The sequence below is a fragment of the Rhinolophus sinicus genome, chromosome 8, assembly GCF_057876585.1.
Source record: "Rhinolophus sinicus isolate RSI-liver-muscle chromosome 8, RSI-T2T, whole genome shotgun sequence".
NCBI classification, from domain to species: domain Eukaryota; kingdom Metazoa; phylum Chordata; class Mammalia; order Chiroptera; family Rhinolophidae; genus Rhinolophus; species Rhinolophus sinicus.
Window position 1 is genome coordinate 46,380,456 of NC_142508.1, and position 18,707 is coordinate 46,399,162.

The 18,707-nt window shown below is 39.1% G+C and overlaps 1 protein-coding gene across 1 annotated transcript in view; it reads left to right on the top strand.

Moving 5' to 3' along the window:
* The first annotated feature begins 200 nt into the window (after window positions 1–200).
* Window positions 201–18,707, top strand: part of ZNF565 (zinc finger protein 565) — a 33,788-nt gene continuing 15,281 nt past the window's right edge. Inside the window, exons 1-3 of the mRNA XM_019749936.3 lie at window positions 201–329; window positions 16,351–16,444; window positions 18,096–18,169. Of these exons, the coding sequence (XP_019605495.1) occupies window positions 18,161–18,169 (9 nt within the window). The 5' untranslated portion in view covers window positions 201–329; window positions 16,351–16,444; window positions 18,096–18,160. The remainder of the gene's footprint in view (window positions 330–16,350; window positions 16,445–18,095; window positions 18,170–18,707) is intronic.

Consider the following 18,707-nt stretch of genomic DNA (forward strand, 5'->3'; position numbering starts at 1 on the left):
GCTTTGCTGGTCGACACGGTCTTTTCCACGCGAACTTTGCTGCCTCTTCCTATGATTCTGGGATTCTCAGGGTTAGTCCTGCCTTGGAGGAAAATCAGCTCAAGCCTGGTGGGAGGTTTGGAGTGGGGACTCCCTCGCTGAAGCCTCCCGGGCGCAGTGTCAAACACGCCAAACTCAGACTCTGATGTGCGAGGACGCCATTTTGTTTGTGACTGGTTGGCCTCTGGACTACGTTTCCCAGAGTCCACAGCAGTTCACGTTAAGTCTCGACGTCGTGGCGTGATCCTTAGCTCCGCAGGGATCCGGACGCGACCACGGGGAGGCAGAAGGTGAGGGGTCTGGGAGTCCGGGGCGGGGACGGGGCGTGTCCAGAGCTTCGGGTCTGTGCGTGCCGGCGGTAGCCGGCTGAGGATGCTAGGTTGTGAATGAGTGTTTGTGGCTGTGTAACCAGGTGTGGTTGGGTGCCTGTAAGGGTGCGGTTGTGATCGCCTGTCTCCAGGGTATATGGTTGTGTTTGTGTAATCGTGTGATACTGTGTTGGAGTGTGGGGTCCTTGTGACTGGGGGTGATACTACTTGTGTCCCTGTTGTGTATGTGTGACCGTACGCCTTCTTCTCTGTGGTGTGAAAGGAGTTGTAAATGTGTGATGGGTGCGGGTATCTGTGTGGTTATGATTTCATGTCTCTAAGGTGGATGTGGTTTTGGTTGCGTGATAAGTTACTGGCGCAGAGGTCCCTGCCCTTCTCAGGATAGAAATCAAGAGAGTGGGCGAAACAGTTTTGCAGAGAAAGGTTTATTAAAGCGAAAGCTTGGTGCACCAAGGGGAGCACCCTCCGAAAGAGAATGGATATGACTCAAGGTTGTTCTCCCCAGCTGCGGGTTCCTGCCACGTGACCAACCTACCTGACCACTGACTACAATATTATGGACGTGTGTGATGCTATGTGCAATTGTCATGTATCTATGTGTGGTCACACTGCGTGTGTATCCCTGTTGTGTCCCTTAGGATGTGCGTGTGTGGGATGTCTTTGCCTGTGTGTGACTGTGTGTGTCTCCAGAGTGAATGTTCGATTGTGACTAGTTGATGTTGAGTGCCAGTGCTACTCTGAGGGTCAGAGTAGAGTGCCAGTGACTTTGTGTATCCCCTAACTGGGTATGTGATTGTGACTGTGTGGGAGATTTGTGGGTGTTGGTGTAGGGAGTCTGTGACTATGTGAGAGTCATTTGGTGTCACGGTGGTGAGATTGTGTGTGATTGTTGGTGTAAGTATGAGATTATGACTGTGTATAAGGGTATGGACGTGTCTGCAATTGTGTGGTTGTGTCTTATGTGTCTCAAGAGTGGATGTTTGGTTGTGTTTGTGTGACACTGACCATTTGAGCAGCACCAGTGTGTGGGTGTGAGGTGCCTGCAGTGCTCTGATCACTGCAGAACCTGTGAAGTTAGGACACACTGTGGTCCAGACAGTGATAACCTCAGTATTAATCTGTAACACTAGGATTGGGCATGATGTCCAGTCTTCTCTGACCTCCTTACTCTGTGTGGGAGGGGAGAGAGAAGGCCCTTCAAAAATGTCCTGGTACCTCATAATTCCTTTTTCTTGACTCCTCTCCAAGAAAGATATTGAAGGGAGAAGGAAAGAATTGCCACTGAACATCCAAAGCCAAGTACAAGGTGCATCAGATTTTCTTCTTTCCCTGAAATCCTCCTTGTTTTCCAAGATGTGCTTTTCTTTCCTTCTTCTGAAACTGCTTGCATAACAGAGCACCACCACCCTTCCCACTGCCAACCTGACCTGGGCTCCAGTATGTGTCATTGGAGTAAATTATTGAGTGCCCTGGAGGTGAACTGAAAGGCCCATACCCCTCCCTGCTCCCTACACACCTAATGTACATTTAAAAAAAAAAAAATTTTTTTTTAAAGATTTTATTGCGGAAGGGGAACAGGACTTTATTGGGGAACAGTGTGTACTTCCAGGCCTTTTTTCCAAGTCAAGTTGTTGTCCTTTCAATCTTAGTTGTGGAGGGCGCAGCTCAACTCCAGGTCCAGTTGCCATTGTTAGTTGCAGGGGGCACAGCCCACCATCCCTTGCGGGATTCGAGGAGTCAAACTGGCAACCTTCAGAGTTAGGAGCATGGAGTTCTAACTGCCTGAGCCACCGGGCTGGCCCTAAAAAATTTTTAACTTTTCATTTTGAATTAGTTTTAGACTTCAAACTGTTGCAAAAATAGAATTCCCATACATTCTTAACCCAGCTTCCCCATGTGAACCTCTTAAGTAATCACCGTACATGAGCAAAACCAGGAGATTAACATTGATACGCTATTAATAACTAATCTACAAGCCTTACTCAAATTTTATCAGTGTCACTTAGTGTCTTTTTTGCAGACAAGGATCCAATCCATGATCACATGTTGCAGTTCGTTGATAAATCTCCTTAGTGTTCCTCAGTCTTTCCTTGTCTTTCATGACCTTGACATTTTTGAAGACAAGTGGCCATTTATTTTGTAAATTCTGCAATGTAGAATGTTCCTTAATTTGAGGTTGTCTGATGCTACCTCACGATCACAGTCAGATTATGCATTTGAGGCAAGAATACCCCAAAAGTGAAGTGTTTTCCATGCATATAATATCAAAAGACCCAGTAAATCAAATTGTCTCATTATTAGTGGTGTTAAGTTAAATCACTTGTGTCTCCACTATTTTTCCCATTATAATTAATATATCTTATGGAGAAATAGTTAAGTCTATATAAATGTCCTGTTTCTCATCCTACTTCCACCTACTAATCTTAACCCATTGATAATACTTGTCTGAGAATATTATTACCAGCTATTTGCCAAATGCTGATTTTTTTTGTTTCCATCATTCCTTCTTTATTTTATTAATTAGAATTCTACTGTTAGAGATTTTCCTTCTCCCCCATTTACTTTTTTACTAAATTATGTAAGTATAGACTGGATTTTTTTTGTTGTTCTATAGGTTATAATCCATTACTATCACTATTTTGTTGCTCAGATTGTCCCAAGTTTGATCTCTGGGAACCCCTTCAAGTTGACTCCTGTGTCCTTTCAAAGTGTCCTCTTTATTTTTCTAGTACTTCCTTATTTTCTTGCACAAGATATTCCAAGCTGATACTGTACTTTCCCAGCCCCAGTCCTGGAATCAGCAGATTTCCTAGGGAGCACTGGCTCCTTTTATTAGAAAATGATATTTATAAATCCAGTTTAGGTGTGCTCATTGCTACTGGGATGTATTGATTCTTGCCCCTCTCAGCTATGAAATATATGTATCTATATACACACACATCTGTATCTATCTGTAAGTATACCTGTACAGATAATTCATGATTTAATATTATACCTCCAATTCTACTTCAACACCGCAGGGTTTATTCTTGCCTCTTCCATTTTCTTTTTTGTAATTCCTTTCTCTGACAGTGAAAAGTTGGCTCCTATTAACCAATATACTTATTTATTTGCTCAGTCCTGAGTAGAAAGTAGTTTAAGAATTGCTAACCATATCCCCAGACTCCTTACAGTTCTTTTTGTCTTTAGTCTTACAGTATATAGTAAAAATACACTTTTCCCTACATTCTTCTTTATGTAATATTACTCATTTATATTAGATAGGTTCATTTGTTACTGTTTGTATTTCATTTTGGGTACACATATGCACACTTCCTGATTGATTTTAATTATGTTTTGTGTATGTGAAACATTAACATGGTTCTAAAAGTCAAAATTAGTCAAAAAGATCTACTCAGTCACTCCTCCGTCATTTCTTCTCTCCTAATCTCAATCCCCCATTCTTTCCATGCTGTTCTCAGTCACCCATTATAGGTAACCAATCTCTTTAGTTTGTTAGGGGCTTTTATGGACATACTAATATAAAATTTACATTTTAACTGTTTTTAAGTGTACTGTTCAGTGGCTTTAAGAACGTCTACATTGTTGCACAGCCATCACCACCACCCATCTCCAGAACTTTGTTCATCTTCCAAAACTGAAACTCTGTACCATTAAACAATAACTTCCTAGTCCCTCCTCCCTTCAATCCCTTGAAACCACCATTCTGCTTTTTATCTCTATGAATTCGACTATTCTAGGGACTGCATATGAGTGGAATTATACAGTATTTGTCCTTTTGTGACTAGTTTATGTGACTAGTATAATATCTCAAGATTCATCCATGTTGTAGGATGTGTCAGAATCTCCTTAGTTTTTAAGTCTGAATAATGTTCCATTGTACATATAGCCCATATTTTGTTTATCCATTTACCTATCAGTGGACACTTGGGTCGCTTCCATATTAGGACTCTTGTGAATAATACTGCTATGAACATGGCTTTACAAATACCTGTTCAAGTCCCTGCTTTCACTTCTTTTGCGTATATACCCAGAAGTGGAATTGCTAGATCAGATGATAATTCTGTTTAATTTTTTTTAGGAATAACCATATCATTTGCCACAGATGCTGTACCATTTTAGATTCCCACCAGGAGTGCACAAGGGTTCCAGTTTCTCCACATTCTTGCCAACACCTATTTTCTGTTTTTTGTTTGTTTTGTTTTTTAAATAATAGCCACCCTAATGAGTGTGAAGTGGTATCTCATTGTGGTTTTGATTTGCATTCCCTAATGCTTAGTAATGTTGGGAATCTTTTCATGTGCTTATTGGCCATTTGTATGTCTTTGGAGAAAGTGTCCTTTGCCTATTTTTTATCAGTTTACAATGTTTTATTGTTGTAACATTATTTTTTGTTTTTGTTTTTTTCTTAAGCAATTGTGGTTTTTTGCAATTATTTTTAACCTTTTAAACTGCAGTTACTTTTTAAAAAAATTTTTATTGGGGAATATTGGAGTACAGTGTGTTTTTCCAGGACCCATCACCTCCACGTCAGGTGGTTGTTTTCAGTCTAGTTGTGGAGGGCACAGCTCACTGCCCTATGTGGGGATCGAACCAGTGACCTTGGTGTGATGAGCACTGGGCTCTAACTACTGAGCAAACCAGACGTGCCTGTAACATTGTTTGAACATCAAATACTGCACGAAAGTATGAGCCATTTATCTTAAGACAATTGTTTTTGTCATAACTAACAGTACTGGACTGATGTTTACAGTTAATTTCTGGCAACTTAAAACTTATTAACTGCTGTTTAATAATCAAATACTTCACCATAGACTATAATTATTAAATTAAAAGAGCAAAGTTTCCCTCTCCCTGTCTTACCTGCAAAACAAACCAAAAAAATTAGTTTTCACCTGGGAAGAGCACTGACTTTAAACAAAAACTCAATTTTTAATTAGTTTCATTAAACCCAGCATGCTCTGACACAGAAGGAAACAAGATTTCACAGAGTAAATATGATACTGAAAAGATGTTAAAATTCCCTAGAAAAGTCTGTTTTCGCCAACTTGCAAAAAGAGAAAAAGTTTACTCCTTACCTTCTTTACAGGGCCTTGCCTGCTTCTTCCAGAACACACTGTGGAAGGGCCGTGTGTGGTCTTATGAGGCACAAGTACTTCCGGTCATTTACTAGCTCTTGTTCCTCAGCTGTTCTCCCTGTGACTGTTAGCAGCTTTCATTTTAGGACATCACAGTAGTAAGTTTTTTCTTTTGCCAGTTGAAAACTATGCAGATGTGTCTAAGCACAGCAAACACAGTCCTCACACATAGGGCTACGTGGGCATGCTTGGGCCCACACACACTTCCTAATTAAAGCCTGGGAACATGCAGATGACACCATGGCCGCTGAGGTCAGCACGTGCACATCAAGGCAGATACTAAAGTCAGGTTGAGTTGGAACGAGGGAAAGGGGTCATGGCCATTTCACCAGTGAAGCAACTGAGAGAATGACCTAGAAGAGTCCAATTTGCCTACAATTGCCCGAGATACTGTCCATCGCCGAAAGCAGCATGAGGCTAATGCTTCTTCGTTCATTCACCCTCATAAGGGTCTGTGTACAAACACACTCAAGGGCATGTCTTTCATAGGAAGAGCACGTCATTTGTATCCAATGACAATGGATTTTCAGCACAAATTGAGTATTTTCATAACACGATAGGAGTCATAATCATCTACTTTTTAGCAAGAGGGACTCCTTTAAATAAGGAAAAAGACTCATGTTAATTAGCATATGTACCCACTGGATCAATCTGCAGCAAGGAAATGACAGTCTAGTGCTTATGGACACTGGGGCAGAGGGATCAGCTGCCCTCAATGCCGATCCTGGGTTCCCAGGTTGGACCTTCTAAGGAGGCCCATGTGTCCAGAAGGAAAGAAACTGTCTAGTGAAAAACTCTTTAAATGACAACCTAAAAAGGACTACAGGAGGGGTATATTCAGATTTTCCATGCTGCACATATGCAAAGAGGCCCAGCGAAGCTCAGGTTAAGCACATAAAGTTCATGTTCTCCTAAAGCAAATATGGCCGAGGACACACTGACAGCATTTATGAGATAAAGTAACTGCACGGCCACTTTACTAGGAATTTAATCCACTAACTGGGCAGTACTTCATATAAGCATAACCTAATTTCCCTAACCTATAGATAAACGCATTAAACAATTACTCTGACCTATTTAAGGTGGGAAGGTTTGCACTGGAGGAAGTGTGTGTTGTTCCCCCTCTGGGAACACTCGCCTCCAGGTTCCGCCACTGAGAACCACGTTCAAGGCCTTCACCATTGTCTCTGCATCCACCAGCACTAGGAAAAATGGCTGAGCTAAGTCAGGGACTTGCAACACTCCGATCTAGGAAAATAACCACCTCGTTTCTCCATCTTTTACATCAGGATTATTTTGGGTGGAGCAAACTAAGACAAGGAGAGCCCCCCAACACAAGTACAGGGGAAAGCAGAGGTGGAAATGGAAACCATCCTGTGTGGGGTGATGCGTGTACCTGCAGCTCCCAGTCTGCCCTGGAACTTGGCTCACTGCTTTCTCACCAACAGAGGCCTGTGTTTGATCCCCTGAAAGCCTCAGAAATGAAAGGGAAGTTACAGGCACCAGAGAGATGAAAAGGACTATACAAGATACAATGAAAGTCTATACACCACAAGTTTTTAGAAATATATATAACCTTTCTAGACTGAATCACGAAGAACTAGAAAATCTAAATAGACTCATCAACAGTAAGGAAATTGAAACAGGCATCAAAAACCTCCCCAAAAGTAAAACTCTGGGACCAGATGACTTCACTAGTGCATTCTATCACTTTTTAAAATTTTGTTAAATTTATTAGGGTGACGTTAATAAGATTTATAAGTTTCAGGTGTGCAATTCTACAATACATCATCTGTATATTGCATTGTGTATTCACCACCAAAATCAAGTCTTCTTCCTTCACCATATATTTGACCTTCTCTACCCTCTTCTACATCCCCCCACTCCTCTTCCCTCTGGTAATCACTATACTGTTGTCTGTGTCTATGAGTTTTTTGTTTTCTTGCTTTCTGTTTTATATCCTATCGTACATATGAGTGAAATCATGGTTCTTGACTTTTGCCATCTGACTTATTTCGCTTACCATGATAGTCTCAAGATCCATCCATGTTGTCACAAATAGCAGTATTTCATCCTTTCTTATGGCTGAGTAACATTCTATTGTATATATGTACCACATCTTCTTTATCCAGTCATCCATCGAAGGACATTTAGGTTGTTTCGATATCTTAGCTACTGTGAATAATGCTACAATGAACATAGGGGTACATATATCTTTATGAATAAATGTTTTCAAAATTTTCAGGTAGTTATCCAGAAGACAGGTTGCTGGTTTGTATGGTAATTCTATTCTTAATTCTTTGAGGAACCTCCATACTGTTTTCCATAGTGGCTGTACCAGTTCACATTTCCACCAGCAGTGTACAAGGGTACCTTTTTCTCCACAACACTTGTTATTTTGTCTTATTGATAATAGCCATCCTAACATTGTGGTTTTGATTTGCATTTCCCTTTTAGAGAAGTTAAGCATCCTTTCATATATCTGTTGGCCATTTTTATTTCTTCTTGGGAAAAGTGTGTGTTCAGGTCCTCTGCTCATTTTTGAATTGGATTATTTGCTTTTTGTTGTTGTTGAGTTGTATGAGTTCCATATATGTTTTGGATGTTAGCTCCTTGTTGGAGGAATCATTTGCAGATATCTTCTCCCATTGGGTTGGTTGCCTTTATTTTTATTGAAGTTTTCTTTTGCTGTGCACAAGCTTTTTAGTTTCATTCTTTTGCATGTGGCTTCCCAATTTTCCCAGCACCATTTATTGACAAGGCTTTCTTTTGTCCATTGTATGTTTTTGGCTCCTTTGTCTAAAATTATTTGCCCATAAACGTGTGGGTTTATTTGTGGGCTCTCAATTTTGTTCCATTGGACTATGTATCTGTTCTTTTGCCAATACAATTCTGTTTTGATTATTGTAGCTTTGTAGTATAATTTGAAGTCAAGGAGTGTGATACCTCCCTCCTTGGTCTTTTTTCTCAGGATTGCTTTAGCTATTTAGGGTCTTTGTGATTCCATACAAACTTGATTATTTTTTTTTTTGTTCTATTACTTTGAAAAATGCCATTGGGATTTTTATGAGGATTGCGTTAAATCTATATACAGCTTTAGGTAATATGGCCATTTTAATTATGTTGATTCATTCAATCCATGAATGCAGAATATTATATCTTTCCATTTCTTTGTGTCTTCTTCAGTTTGTTTTAAAAATGTCTTGTAGCTTTGCGTGTATAGATCCTGATGTTCTTTATTTATTCCTAGGTGTTTTATTCTTTTTTCTGCAATTGCAAATTGAATTATTTTTTAATTGCTTTTTCTGACATTTCATTGTTAGTACATAGGAATGCAATGGATTGTTATACACTGATTTTGTATCCTACAACTCCACTGTGTTTGTTTATTGTTTCTAGTAGTTTTCTGGTAAAGTCTTTAGGGTTTTCTATATAAAGATTCATGTCACACCTGCAAAAAGTGACAGTTTGACTTCTTCATTCTCAATTTGGATGCCTTTTATTTCTTTCTCTTGCCTGATTGCTCTGGCTAGGACTTTCAGTACTATGTTGAACAGCAGTGATGAGAATGGGCATCTTTGTCTTGTTCCTGATCGTAAAGGAAAAGTTTTCAGTTTCTCACCATTGAGTATGATATTCGCTGAGGGTTTGTTGAAGCATTTTCCTTCTGTGCCCATTTTATTGAGTGTTTTAATCGTAAATGAATGCTGTATCTTGTCAACTGCTTTTTCTGCATCTTGTGATACGATCGTATGATTTTTATCCTTTATTTTTGTTAATGTGCTGTGTCACATTGATTTGCATATATTGAACCATCCTTGTGACCCTGGTATGAACCCCACTTGATCGTGATGTAGTCTTTTTAATGTGTTGTTATATTCAATTTGCTAGTATTTTGTTTAGGATTTTTGCATGTGTATTCATCAGAGATATTGGTCTGTAATTTTCTTTTACTATGTTGTCCTTGCCAGGTTTTGGTATCAGGGTAATGTTGGCCTGGTAAAATGAGTTAGGAAGTATTGCCTGCTCTTCAATTTTTTGGAAGAATTTAAGAAGGCTAGATATTAAAAGTTCTTTCAGTGTTTGGTAGAATTCATTAGTGAAGCCATCTGGTCCTGGAGTTTTACTTTTGGGGAGGTTTTTGATGACTGTTTCAATTTCCTTACTGTTGATCAGTCTATTTAGATTTTTCATGATTCAGTCTAGGAAGGTTATATATTAATATTTCTAAAAACTTGTTCATTTCTTGTAAGTGATCAAATTTGGTGTGTAGCCTTTCATAGTATTCTTGTACAGTCCTTTGTATCTCTGCAGTGCCCATTGTAACTTCTCTTTCATTTCTGATTTTAAGTGTTTTCTCTCTTTTTTTTAGTGAGTCTAGCCAGAGGTTTGTCAATTTTATTAATCTTTTCAAAGAACCAGTTCTTTGTTGCATTAATTCTTTTCTATTGTCTCTTTGTTCTCTATTTCGTTTAATTCTACTCTAATTTTTATTATTTCCTTTTACTGACTTGGGCCTCATCTGTTCCTCTTTTTCTAGTTCTTTAAGGTTCAATGTTAGGTTGTTTATTTGAGAATTTTTCTTGTTTCTTGAAGTAAGCCTGTAATTATATAAACTTCCTGCTTATTACCCCTTTTGCCATATCCCCCAAATTTTGTCCATTCTCATTTGTTTCTATGTATATTTTGATCTCTTCTTTTACTTCTTCTTTGACCCAGTCGTTGTTTAGAAGCATATTGTTTAATCTCCACATATGTGTAGCTTTGTCACTCTTTTTGCAGTTGATTTTCAATTTCAAAACATTGTGGTCAGAGAATATGTTTGGTATGATTTCAGTTTTCTAAAATTTGATGAGGCTAGTTTTGTGCCCCAACATATGAGAATGTTCCATGTGCACTACAGAATAATACATATTTTGGTGTTCAGGAATGAAAAGCTGTAAATATTGATTATGTCCATTCGGTCTAATGTGTCATTTAAGGCTGATATTTCCTTATTGATTTTCTGTTTGGATGATCTATCCATTAATATCAATGGGGTATTTAGGTCCCCAACTATAATTGTGTTTTTGTTAGGTTCTCCCTTTGGTTCTGTTAGTAGTTGCTTTATATATTGTGGTGCTCCCAAGTTGGGTGCATATATATTAATAAGTGTTATGTCCTCTTGATGTATTGCCCCCTGTATCATAAAATGTCCATCTTTGTCTCTTGTTACCTTTTTTATCTTGAAATCTATTTTGTCTGATATAAGTACGACTACACCCACTTTTCTCTGGATGCCATTTACTTGGAGTATCATTTTCCTCCCCTTTACTTTGAGTCTGTATTTGTCTTTGTAGCTCAGATGTGTCTCCTGCAGGCGGCATATATTTGGCTTTTGTTTTTTGATCCAACCACTAGTCTGTACCTTTTAATTGGTAAGTTCAATCCATTTATCTTTAGGTTGATTATTGATATATTAGTTTCTATAGCCATTTTATCTTTTTATTTCTGGTAGTTCTGTGTCTCTATTGTTTCTTTTCTCTTGTATTTCTGTTATTTTAGTTTGATGGTATTCTATGATTTTGTCCTCTGTTTCCTTTTTTATTTTTTTTTTGGTTACATGTCTCAGTTCTAGATTTTTTTGTCGTTATCAATAGGTTTATGGAAAAGAAAGTTTCACATATACAGTAGACCTTTTATCCTCATTGCATCTTATCTCCATTCCCCTGTGCAAGTGCAGTTCTTTAACTCCTCCCCTTTTATGTTTTTGTTGTCACAAATTATGCCTTCTTATGCTGTGAGTTCATTTCCAACTTGCAGTAACTATTGTCTTTTTGTTTTTAATGTTTTTCCCTCCTTTAAGTGTTTAATACCCTATTCTGAACAAGGTTCACAATTTTCTGCTTCTGTCTGTCTGTTAGTCATCTTACTTATAGTTTTGTATCCTTTTGTCTTTTTGTTTCAGGTAGAAGAACACTCTTCAGTATTTCCTGTAATGCAGGTCTTATGGTGGTAATTTCCCTCAGCTTCCTGTATGTCTGGAATAGCCTTTATTTCTCTTTTATATCTAAAGGATAACCTTGCCAAATAAATTATTCTTGGATGCTGATTTCTCTCTTTAAATAATTTTCAATATTTGATTCCACTCCTTCCTAGTTTATAGGGTTTCTGCTGAAAAATCTGATGATATCTAATGGGATTTCCTTTGTAAACTACCATCTTCTTTTCCTGGCTGCCTTAAGAATTCTTTCTTTGTCATTAATTTTTTGACAGTTTTAATATATTGTGCCTTGGAGGAGGCCTTTTTGGATTGAGATAATTAGGTTTCTGTTAGCCTCTTGGATTCGAGGATCCATTTCTTTCCATAGGTTTGGGAAGTTCTCATCAATTGTTTGAATAAGCTCTCTGTTTCCTTCTCCCTATCTTCTCCTTTTGATATATCCATCATTATTCTCATAGTGCTCTTTCTGATGGAGTCAGATCGTTTTTGTAGAGTTCCTTCTTCTTTTTTTGTTGTTTTTTACTCTCAAATCTCTCACTTCTTCCATCTTAGTCATTTCTAGAGTCTGTCTTTATCACTAATTTTCTCCTCCATCTGGTCTTCTATATTTGCTAAGCTCACTAGTCCATTCTTCATCTGTTTTGATTTTCTTCAACTCCAGAATTTCTGTTTGATTCTTCTTTATAGTTTCAATCTTTTTGGTAAAGTACTCCTTTTGTTCAATTTTATTTCTGAGTTCATTAAACTGCCTTTCTGAGTTTTATTGTATCTTGTTGAGTGTTTTTCAGAAGTGCAATCTTGAATTCTGGCATTTAAACCATATTATATATTTCCACGTCTTTAAGTTTATTTTCTGGATATTTTTCATTTTCTTTCTGAGTTACCTTGTTACCTTGATTATTCCTGGTACTTGATGGGTTATTTCTCTACCTAGGCATTTATGGGAATGGAATCTGCTTTTTAATAAAGTATTTGACACTTCGCTATTTTAGGTTGATAATCATAGAGGTCTTTCTTTGGTTTTCCAGTAGGTGGTGCTGAAGCACAAATTTTTATTTTCTCTTACTTTCACTGCTGGGGCTTCTGGTATCTATGTGGGATGGAGTCACCTGGGCTGTGGAAAATGCCCCATATTCTCTGGGGAGGTGGGCGTCTCCTCTGTGACCAGGTCGCCTCAGTGTTAAGGTTCCACCCTGGTGGGGAAATGTGGTAGGCAGTGGGGCTCTGGGTCTGTGAGATCCCAGCACTGCCTCCTGCAGTTAGATGCTGCCAGCAGTGCTGTACTATCTGAAGTATCTCAGGTGCCTCCATCCAGGCTCTGCTGCAATGGGTGGGAGTGGGGTAAGTAGGGAAAGGCTGGTTCCTGCATTTATGGCTTTGTTCTCCTCCCTGTAATGGCAGTTTCCAGACCTCAGTTGCCACATCTCTGTGTTTCCGCCCCTGTCACTGGGTTTAGCCTCACCGTGCACCTGCCACCCAGGGAGAAATGTTTCTGCCCCTCCAGTCCTCACAGCTGCCAAGAATGTGTGCTGTAACCTGACACTTTTATAGCTACAGCGTCTGCTGGGGCCCGATTCTCTGGGAGGGTGAGGGGAGGCGGCTATAGTCTGGGGCTTTGTTTTCTGCCTGGTAATGACATCTGCTAGACCACAGCTGCCAGGCTTTGTGTTCGTCTCTTCCGCTGTCACTGGGTTCAGCTGCAGTATGTGGGTGGTGACTCCTCAGGCAGGAATGTTGATTTTATTCCTTTGCTCCTTAGGGCTGCAGAATGTTCCTTAGGACTGCAGAATTTCCCTTAGGGCTGCAGAATGTGTACAATGTAACCTGACTCGACTCCTCTCCTGCTCCTGAGTCTTCTGGTGCCACAGTGAGCTCCCGGCAAAGTGTCTGTGGCACCATCTCTGTCCTTCCCTGCTTCCCTCCTCCCCTGTTTGTTCAGATACACCCACGTTCAGATGTTTCAAGCAGGGATCTCTCAGATGTGCTTGTGTGTTTAGCAGGGAATCCATTCTTGAATTACAATTGTCCAACTTGTAACTTCAAGGAGAGAGATCTGGAGAACCTTTTACACAGCCATGCTGCTGATGTCACTCCAGTATCACTTTTATATAAATTCTGTAACTTAAAAAATAATAATATGTAACCTGCCTGCCTCATTTAATAATGCATTGACTATGGTACTGTTACATTTTAAAATCACTGTATAATATTTCATTATTGAGACATACCTTTATATATTCATTTTACCACCTACCAAAGATTATTTATAATTTCTATATTTTATTTGTGAAATAGTCCCAAAAGTGCATACAATCTCATGTATTTTTATAAGGAATTCCCCGGTGTCAGGTATTAGACATTTATTAAGAATTTGCAAATACACCAAATAATCTAGACAAAATACTTTTAAAAAGTTACAGTCTCTATTTTTAAATTGCAATTAACGTGACAGGGGAGATAAAACTTGTATACAAATGTCTGAAGTAAAGGGCACTAATTTAGCCTGATAGTATCCTATGAGAATTCATAAGAGGGAGATATTTTATGGCCAGAGTAACCATTGTCATATCATATTATATCTAAGTCAAACTGATTTCGTAAGAACTTTGTGGAGGTACATTCATTTCCTTGAGTTACCTATATTCCCTGAAGTTTTCATTTTAATTATCAGAAACCCAAAGTATGACCAATGGAGCAAGATGATTCTGTAGCTGTTTGGATAACATTGGGGCAAATAGGGCAGGTGCAGAAACATAATAAAGCCATCTGGCAAGAAGAACTGAAAGGAAGCATCACTTATACACAGGACATAGCCACGTGACTTTTAGTGCTTTTTTCCAGGCAGGACTCCAGTACACGAGTATAGTTAAATCAAATCAAGAAGTCTGCAGCTACTGGGAACTGATGAAGCAAAAACGACAAAAGCCATCTGTAGAAATACAACTGTTTTTAGACTATGCTGAGCTATTATTTCATGTTCAAAGAAAGATTGTTTAAAAAAAAGAAAGGCATTTTCTTTTTCATCTGCTGGGAGCGGCTTACATTTACAGAATTTAAAAATACACATTTAAAAATGAATGTGTGATTATTGAAAAAAAAATAGACTTAAATAAAACTAAGAAAATTGAAGATCACAATCCAGAGATAACCAAAGTAATCTTTAAGAATAAAATTTCCCACACATTTTCTGTCTGATTTGTCTATCTGTATTGTCTATGTTGATATATACGTGTATTTTATAAACAGGACCACTTGATGCCAAGCTGTTTTGTAATCTGCTTTTTCCTCACTAATCATATCTTGAACATTTTTTGTTATTGACTATTACATTATTACTAAATTCGTGAATACTTAGAATTAATGCTTTATAGAAATCTTTCATGTATTTAATCTGCTATTGTCTGACCCAGAATACTGAGCATTGCCTGAGAATGTACGTATCTCTCAATAGATTGATTTCGGTTGATGTTTATACTGGAAAAATTTGTTTACATCCAAAAAATTCAATACAACATTTTAAAATATGACATATAGGAAAAATTTCAAATTACACCAGAAATACAGTTAGTGAAAACCTCAGAGTCATGGAAATATTTTGATAAGCGTACAGATGGGCATATCAACGAAAGGGATGTGCAGATATTCATGACACTAAGAGAGACCATGTTCCTGCACACAAGCAACTAGTTTTTAATACCTGTAACAACTGGTGATCGAGAAGTGATGTTTTAAGAAATTTTTATCCTAATATAATAGTTTATTACTTGTATGTAGGTGTTTTGTTGTGTTTAATTGTTTTAGGAAATTATTTAGGGGGTTTTGTGTTAAAATATGATGCATTATACTTTTCACATTTTAAATATTAGGAAAAAGTCTCCTGGTTAGAGTTTTTACTCAGAAAGATTGCTTTTTCAGGAATAGATTATTAGTGGTAAAGTAGAGATACCTATATAATGTCTAGTTCTCATGACCTGGCAACTTTATCCAGGCCCTGTGTGATGTGGGACCCATGGTCTCTAAAGAATAAGAATGTCTGTTAATTTGGAGATAGGGAAACTCCAGGGTTATAGTAGTTTTGAGCTTTACTAGCTGGTGTATAGATGGCTGAACTTTGCTCGGAAATATTTGAACTAAGATTTGCTGTTAGAGATCTAGAGGAGCGTGGTTTTGCTAGGTCAAGATCAACTTGTGTAACTCATAATCTGCCTTTTTTGGGACTTTTGTTTCATATTGTGGGTTTGTGAAAAATCCCTTTGAGACATGTAGAGTTAGAAATGGACAGCTCTGCTCTGTTATTTCTTAAGCTTCCTCTTTTTCTTTTTTTTTTAATTGCTTTTTCTTGTATTGACCAAGGACTGCCTTGAGTCTGAATTTGTATATGGTCATAGTATAACTGAATTCGTCTATTAGTTAGGATAGGCTGTTACGCTGTGGTAGCAAACAACCCCCAAATCTCAGTGGCTTACAAAATAATTTTTTATTTCTTGCTCATACTACATGCCCAGTGCGGGCCAACATAGACAGGGTCCCAGACCAAAGTAGACTCCACCAGCCTGTTGCTGTACCTCCTGAAATGCTCACCTCCTTGGCCACCACATCAGAGAACAGAAAGATTCGGGAGTTGTGCAGTCTTTCCAGTGCCTCAGACTGAAATGACATACATCACCGCAGCTCACATTCCATTGACCAAAACCAGTTTATGGCCCTGCCTAACTGCAAACATTGAAAAATGTCACCTTCTGTGTGCCCAAAAGGAGAGGAAAAGTAGATAACTGGAAAACTGGAAAATGGTGAAACATTAGTAATAAAATTAGTAATGTCTACTACATTGGCTAAGACCCATTTCTTTTTCTATATGTAGGAGGTCGCTTCTGTAAAGTAGGAGTGATTTCTTTTTGGAGCAAAGAGGACATCCTGGAATGTGGAGAGAGGGTTGACAAGAGGCCTGTCTACAGGTGAGTGAGGGAACTAAGGAAACAGGAAGTCTTTCGTATGAAAGCTCACCTCCTCCATGGGAAGTCAGGACCTTTTAAGTTATTATTTGAGAATATGTCCCTCAAAGGCTCTAGGACTGTGGAGAAAATCAAGCTCCTTCAGCACACAAGTTCCCTAAGTCAACTACTTCACTGTCACTCATGAATCATTCCATCATATTTCCTTTTATAATGTACCCCCATTGAGGAGGTAGGAATTAATTCTTTATGATTATAAAATATATGCTTAAGGGAAAACTTGAAAATACAGAAAAAAGGAAAACAGATCCCTCATAATTATACACCTAGAGATAACGTTGTGAAAATTTAAGTAAAAAATTCAGTTCCTCAGTCATACTAGCCACTTTGCAAATGCTTGGTAGCCACATGCAGCTAATGGCTACATTATTGACAGTACAGATTTCCATCATCACAGATAGTTTGTTGGACAGCATTGGTCTAGACCTTTCGCCAAACTATACAAGTCATTCCAAATTATTTTCTGTTCTCCGAACATACCATATATTATATTTTTGGTCCACTGTTTTGCCACTGCTTTTCACTCTGCTCAGAATGCTCTTCTGTCCCTTTTGTGTCTATTCAAATTCTCTGATTTTTAGATCCCAAATCATGCTCTGTAACTTACAGGAAATTTGCCTTGACACCACCCCCATTGATTAAATTAGTCTTCCTTCTGACACTCCTACTGTGGAAGCTTCTTGCACCTTTAATTAGAACCAGCCTTACTACCCTCCTTAAAACCCCTGAGTTCTCATTACCTTGAGGTACAGGCTATTCTCCACAGAATTCTAACCTCAGCAACAGCCAGCAAGTGAGGAAGTGGTGTTCTGCAGGAAAGCAATAGGGAGGGTTTAAATGGAAAGTAAGGAGTGCTGGGCCAAGAGGCTGCTACAGATTGAGTTTGCACTCATGTCAGTATTGTGGCTGTGCACGTATGCTCATAAGATGCTTGCATTACTGTGGTTTTTTCACTGCAGTCTGGCAAGGTGAGCTGTGGCTGGAGGCTTTGACAAAGCCTCTGGTATGGGTGGCATGGCCCCCTTTTGGACTTAGAAGGAGAAAGTAGAGCCAGGGAGGTACCCAAAAGGTTTTGCCTGTTGAACCCAGAGAAGCTGGAAGACTGTTCAAGTCTTTTTCAGAAGGTTTGGCCTGCACAGGTATGCTGTGCTCCTGCCTTGCAGGCACTGTCCTCATGCTTACAGGATAAAGGGGTGAGTCTGAGTCATGATCTTCCCTGCTGCAGCTGCAAAGGAAGAGCTGCTTGGAACAGGTGGGAGCTGTCTACGCCCCATTTAGGGCATAGATTAGCAGCAACAAAATGAGGGACTGTCCAGGCCAGAATCCCTCCCGCTGAGGTACATGGGTTCTGGGTCAGTACTGGCACACGTGCCTTGAATCCTTTTGGTTTCCCTGGGGTTTAAGGAGGGTCTGGGTTTTGTGAACTCTGTAGTTCTTAGCATTAGGGTTGTATGGTGGAACAAGGGGAGGCAGGGAAGCAGAGCAGGGACGCTGGAAGTACAGTCAGTCGTTTTCAGCTTGTCTGTTTAGGAGTGCTGAGGCGAGCTCAGTTTATGAGAGATTTGTCCCTTCTCCCCCGACTCTGCTTTTTCAGGACTCTGTACTTGTCCAAGAGAAGAACCTAGAGAAATCTGAGCAGGTCAGGGAGTTCTAAAAGCCATGGCCCAGGTAAGTTGAAATTTCCTCTGTCCTTGAAATAACCTGTTTTCCCTCTAGATCAAAGGAACATTTGTGCTCTTTATCCTGAAACTTCCCTATCCCGCTGAGCCCCACGCAGTAACCTGCTCCTCCATAGTTCCTCCATTCCAGGGCATGAGCGAGGGTGCCCCACCCCCCTTAGTGGCCCTCTCTGCAATAGTGTTCACATACGGGCACAGCGCTTCTACCAGAGCACCAAGGGAGCAGAAATAGATTCTCTTAAGAGCCTCCCTCATCAGAACCATGGTTGAATGGGACCAAAGATAAGATAACTTTGATCTTTTCCATTAACCTAGGTGATTTCCTTTTTTTTCTTCTATTTTTTGTCACCTCCTCTTTAAAAATCATAAAACATTTCACACTATCAGAAGTTCTTCGGTGTGGACCTTGAGGGTATTATGCTAAGTGAAATAAGTCAGAGAAGACGAATACCATATGATCTCCCTTATATATGGAATCTAAAGAATAAGATAAAGAAATAAACAAAACAGAAATAGACTCAGAGAGA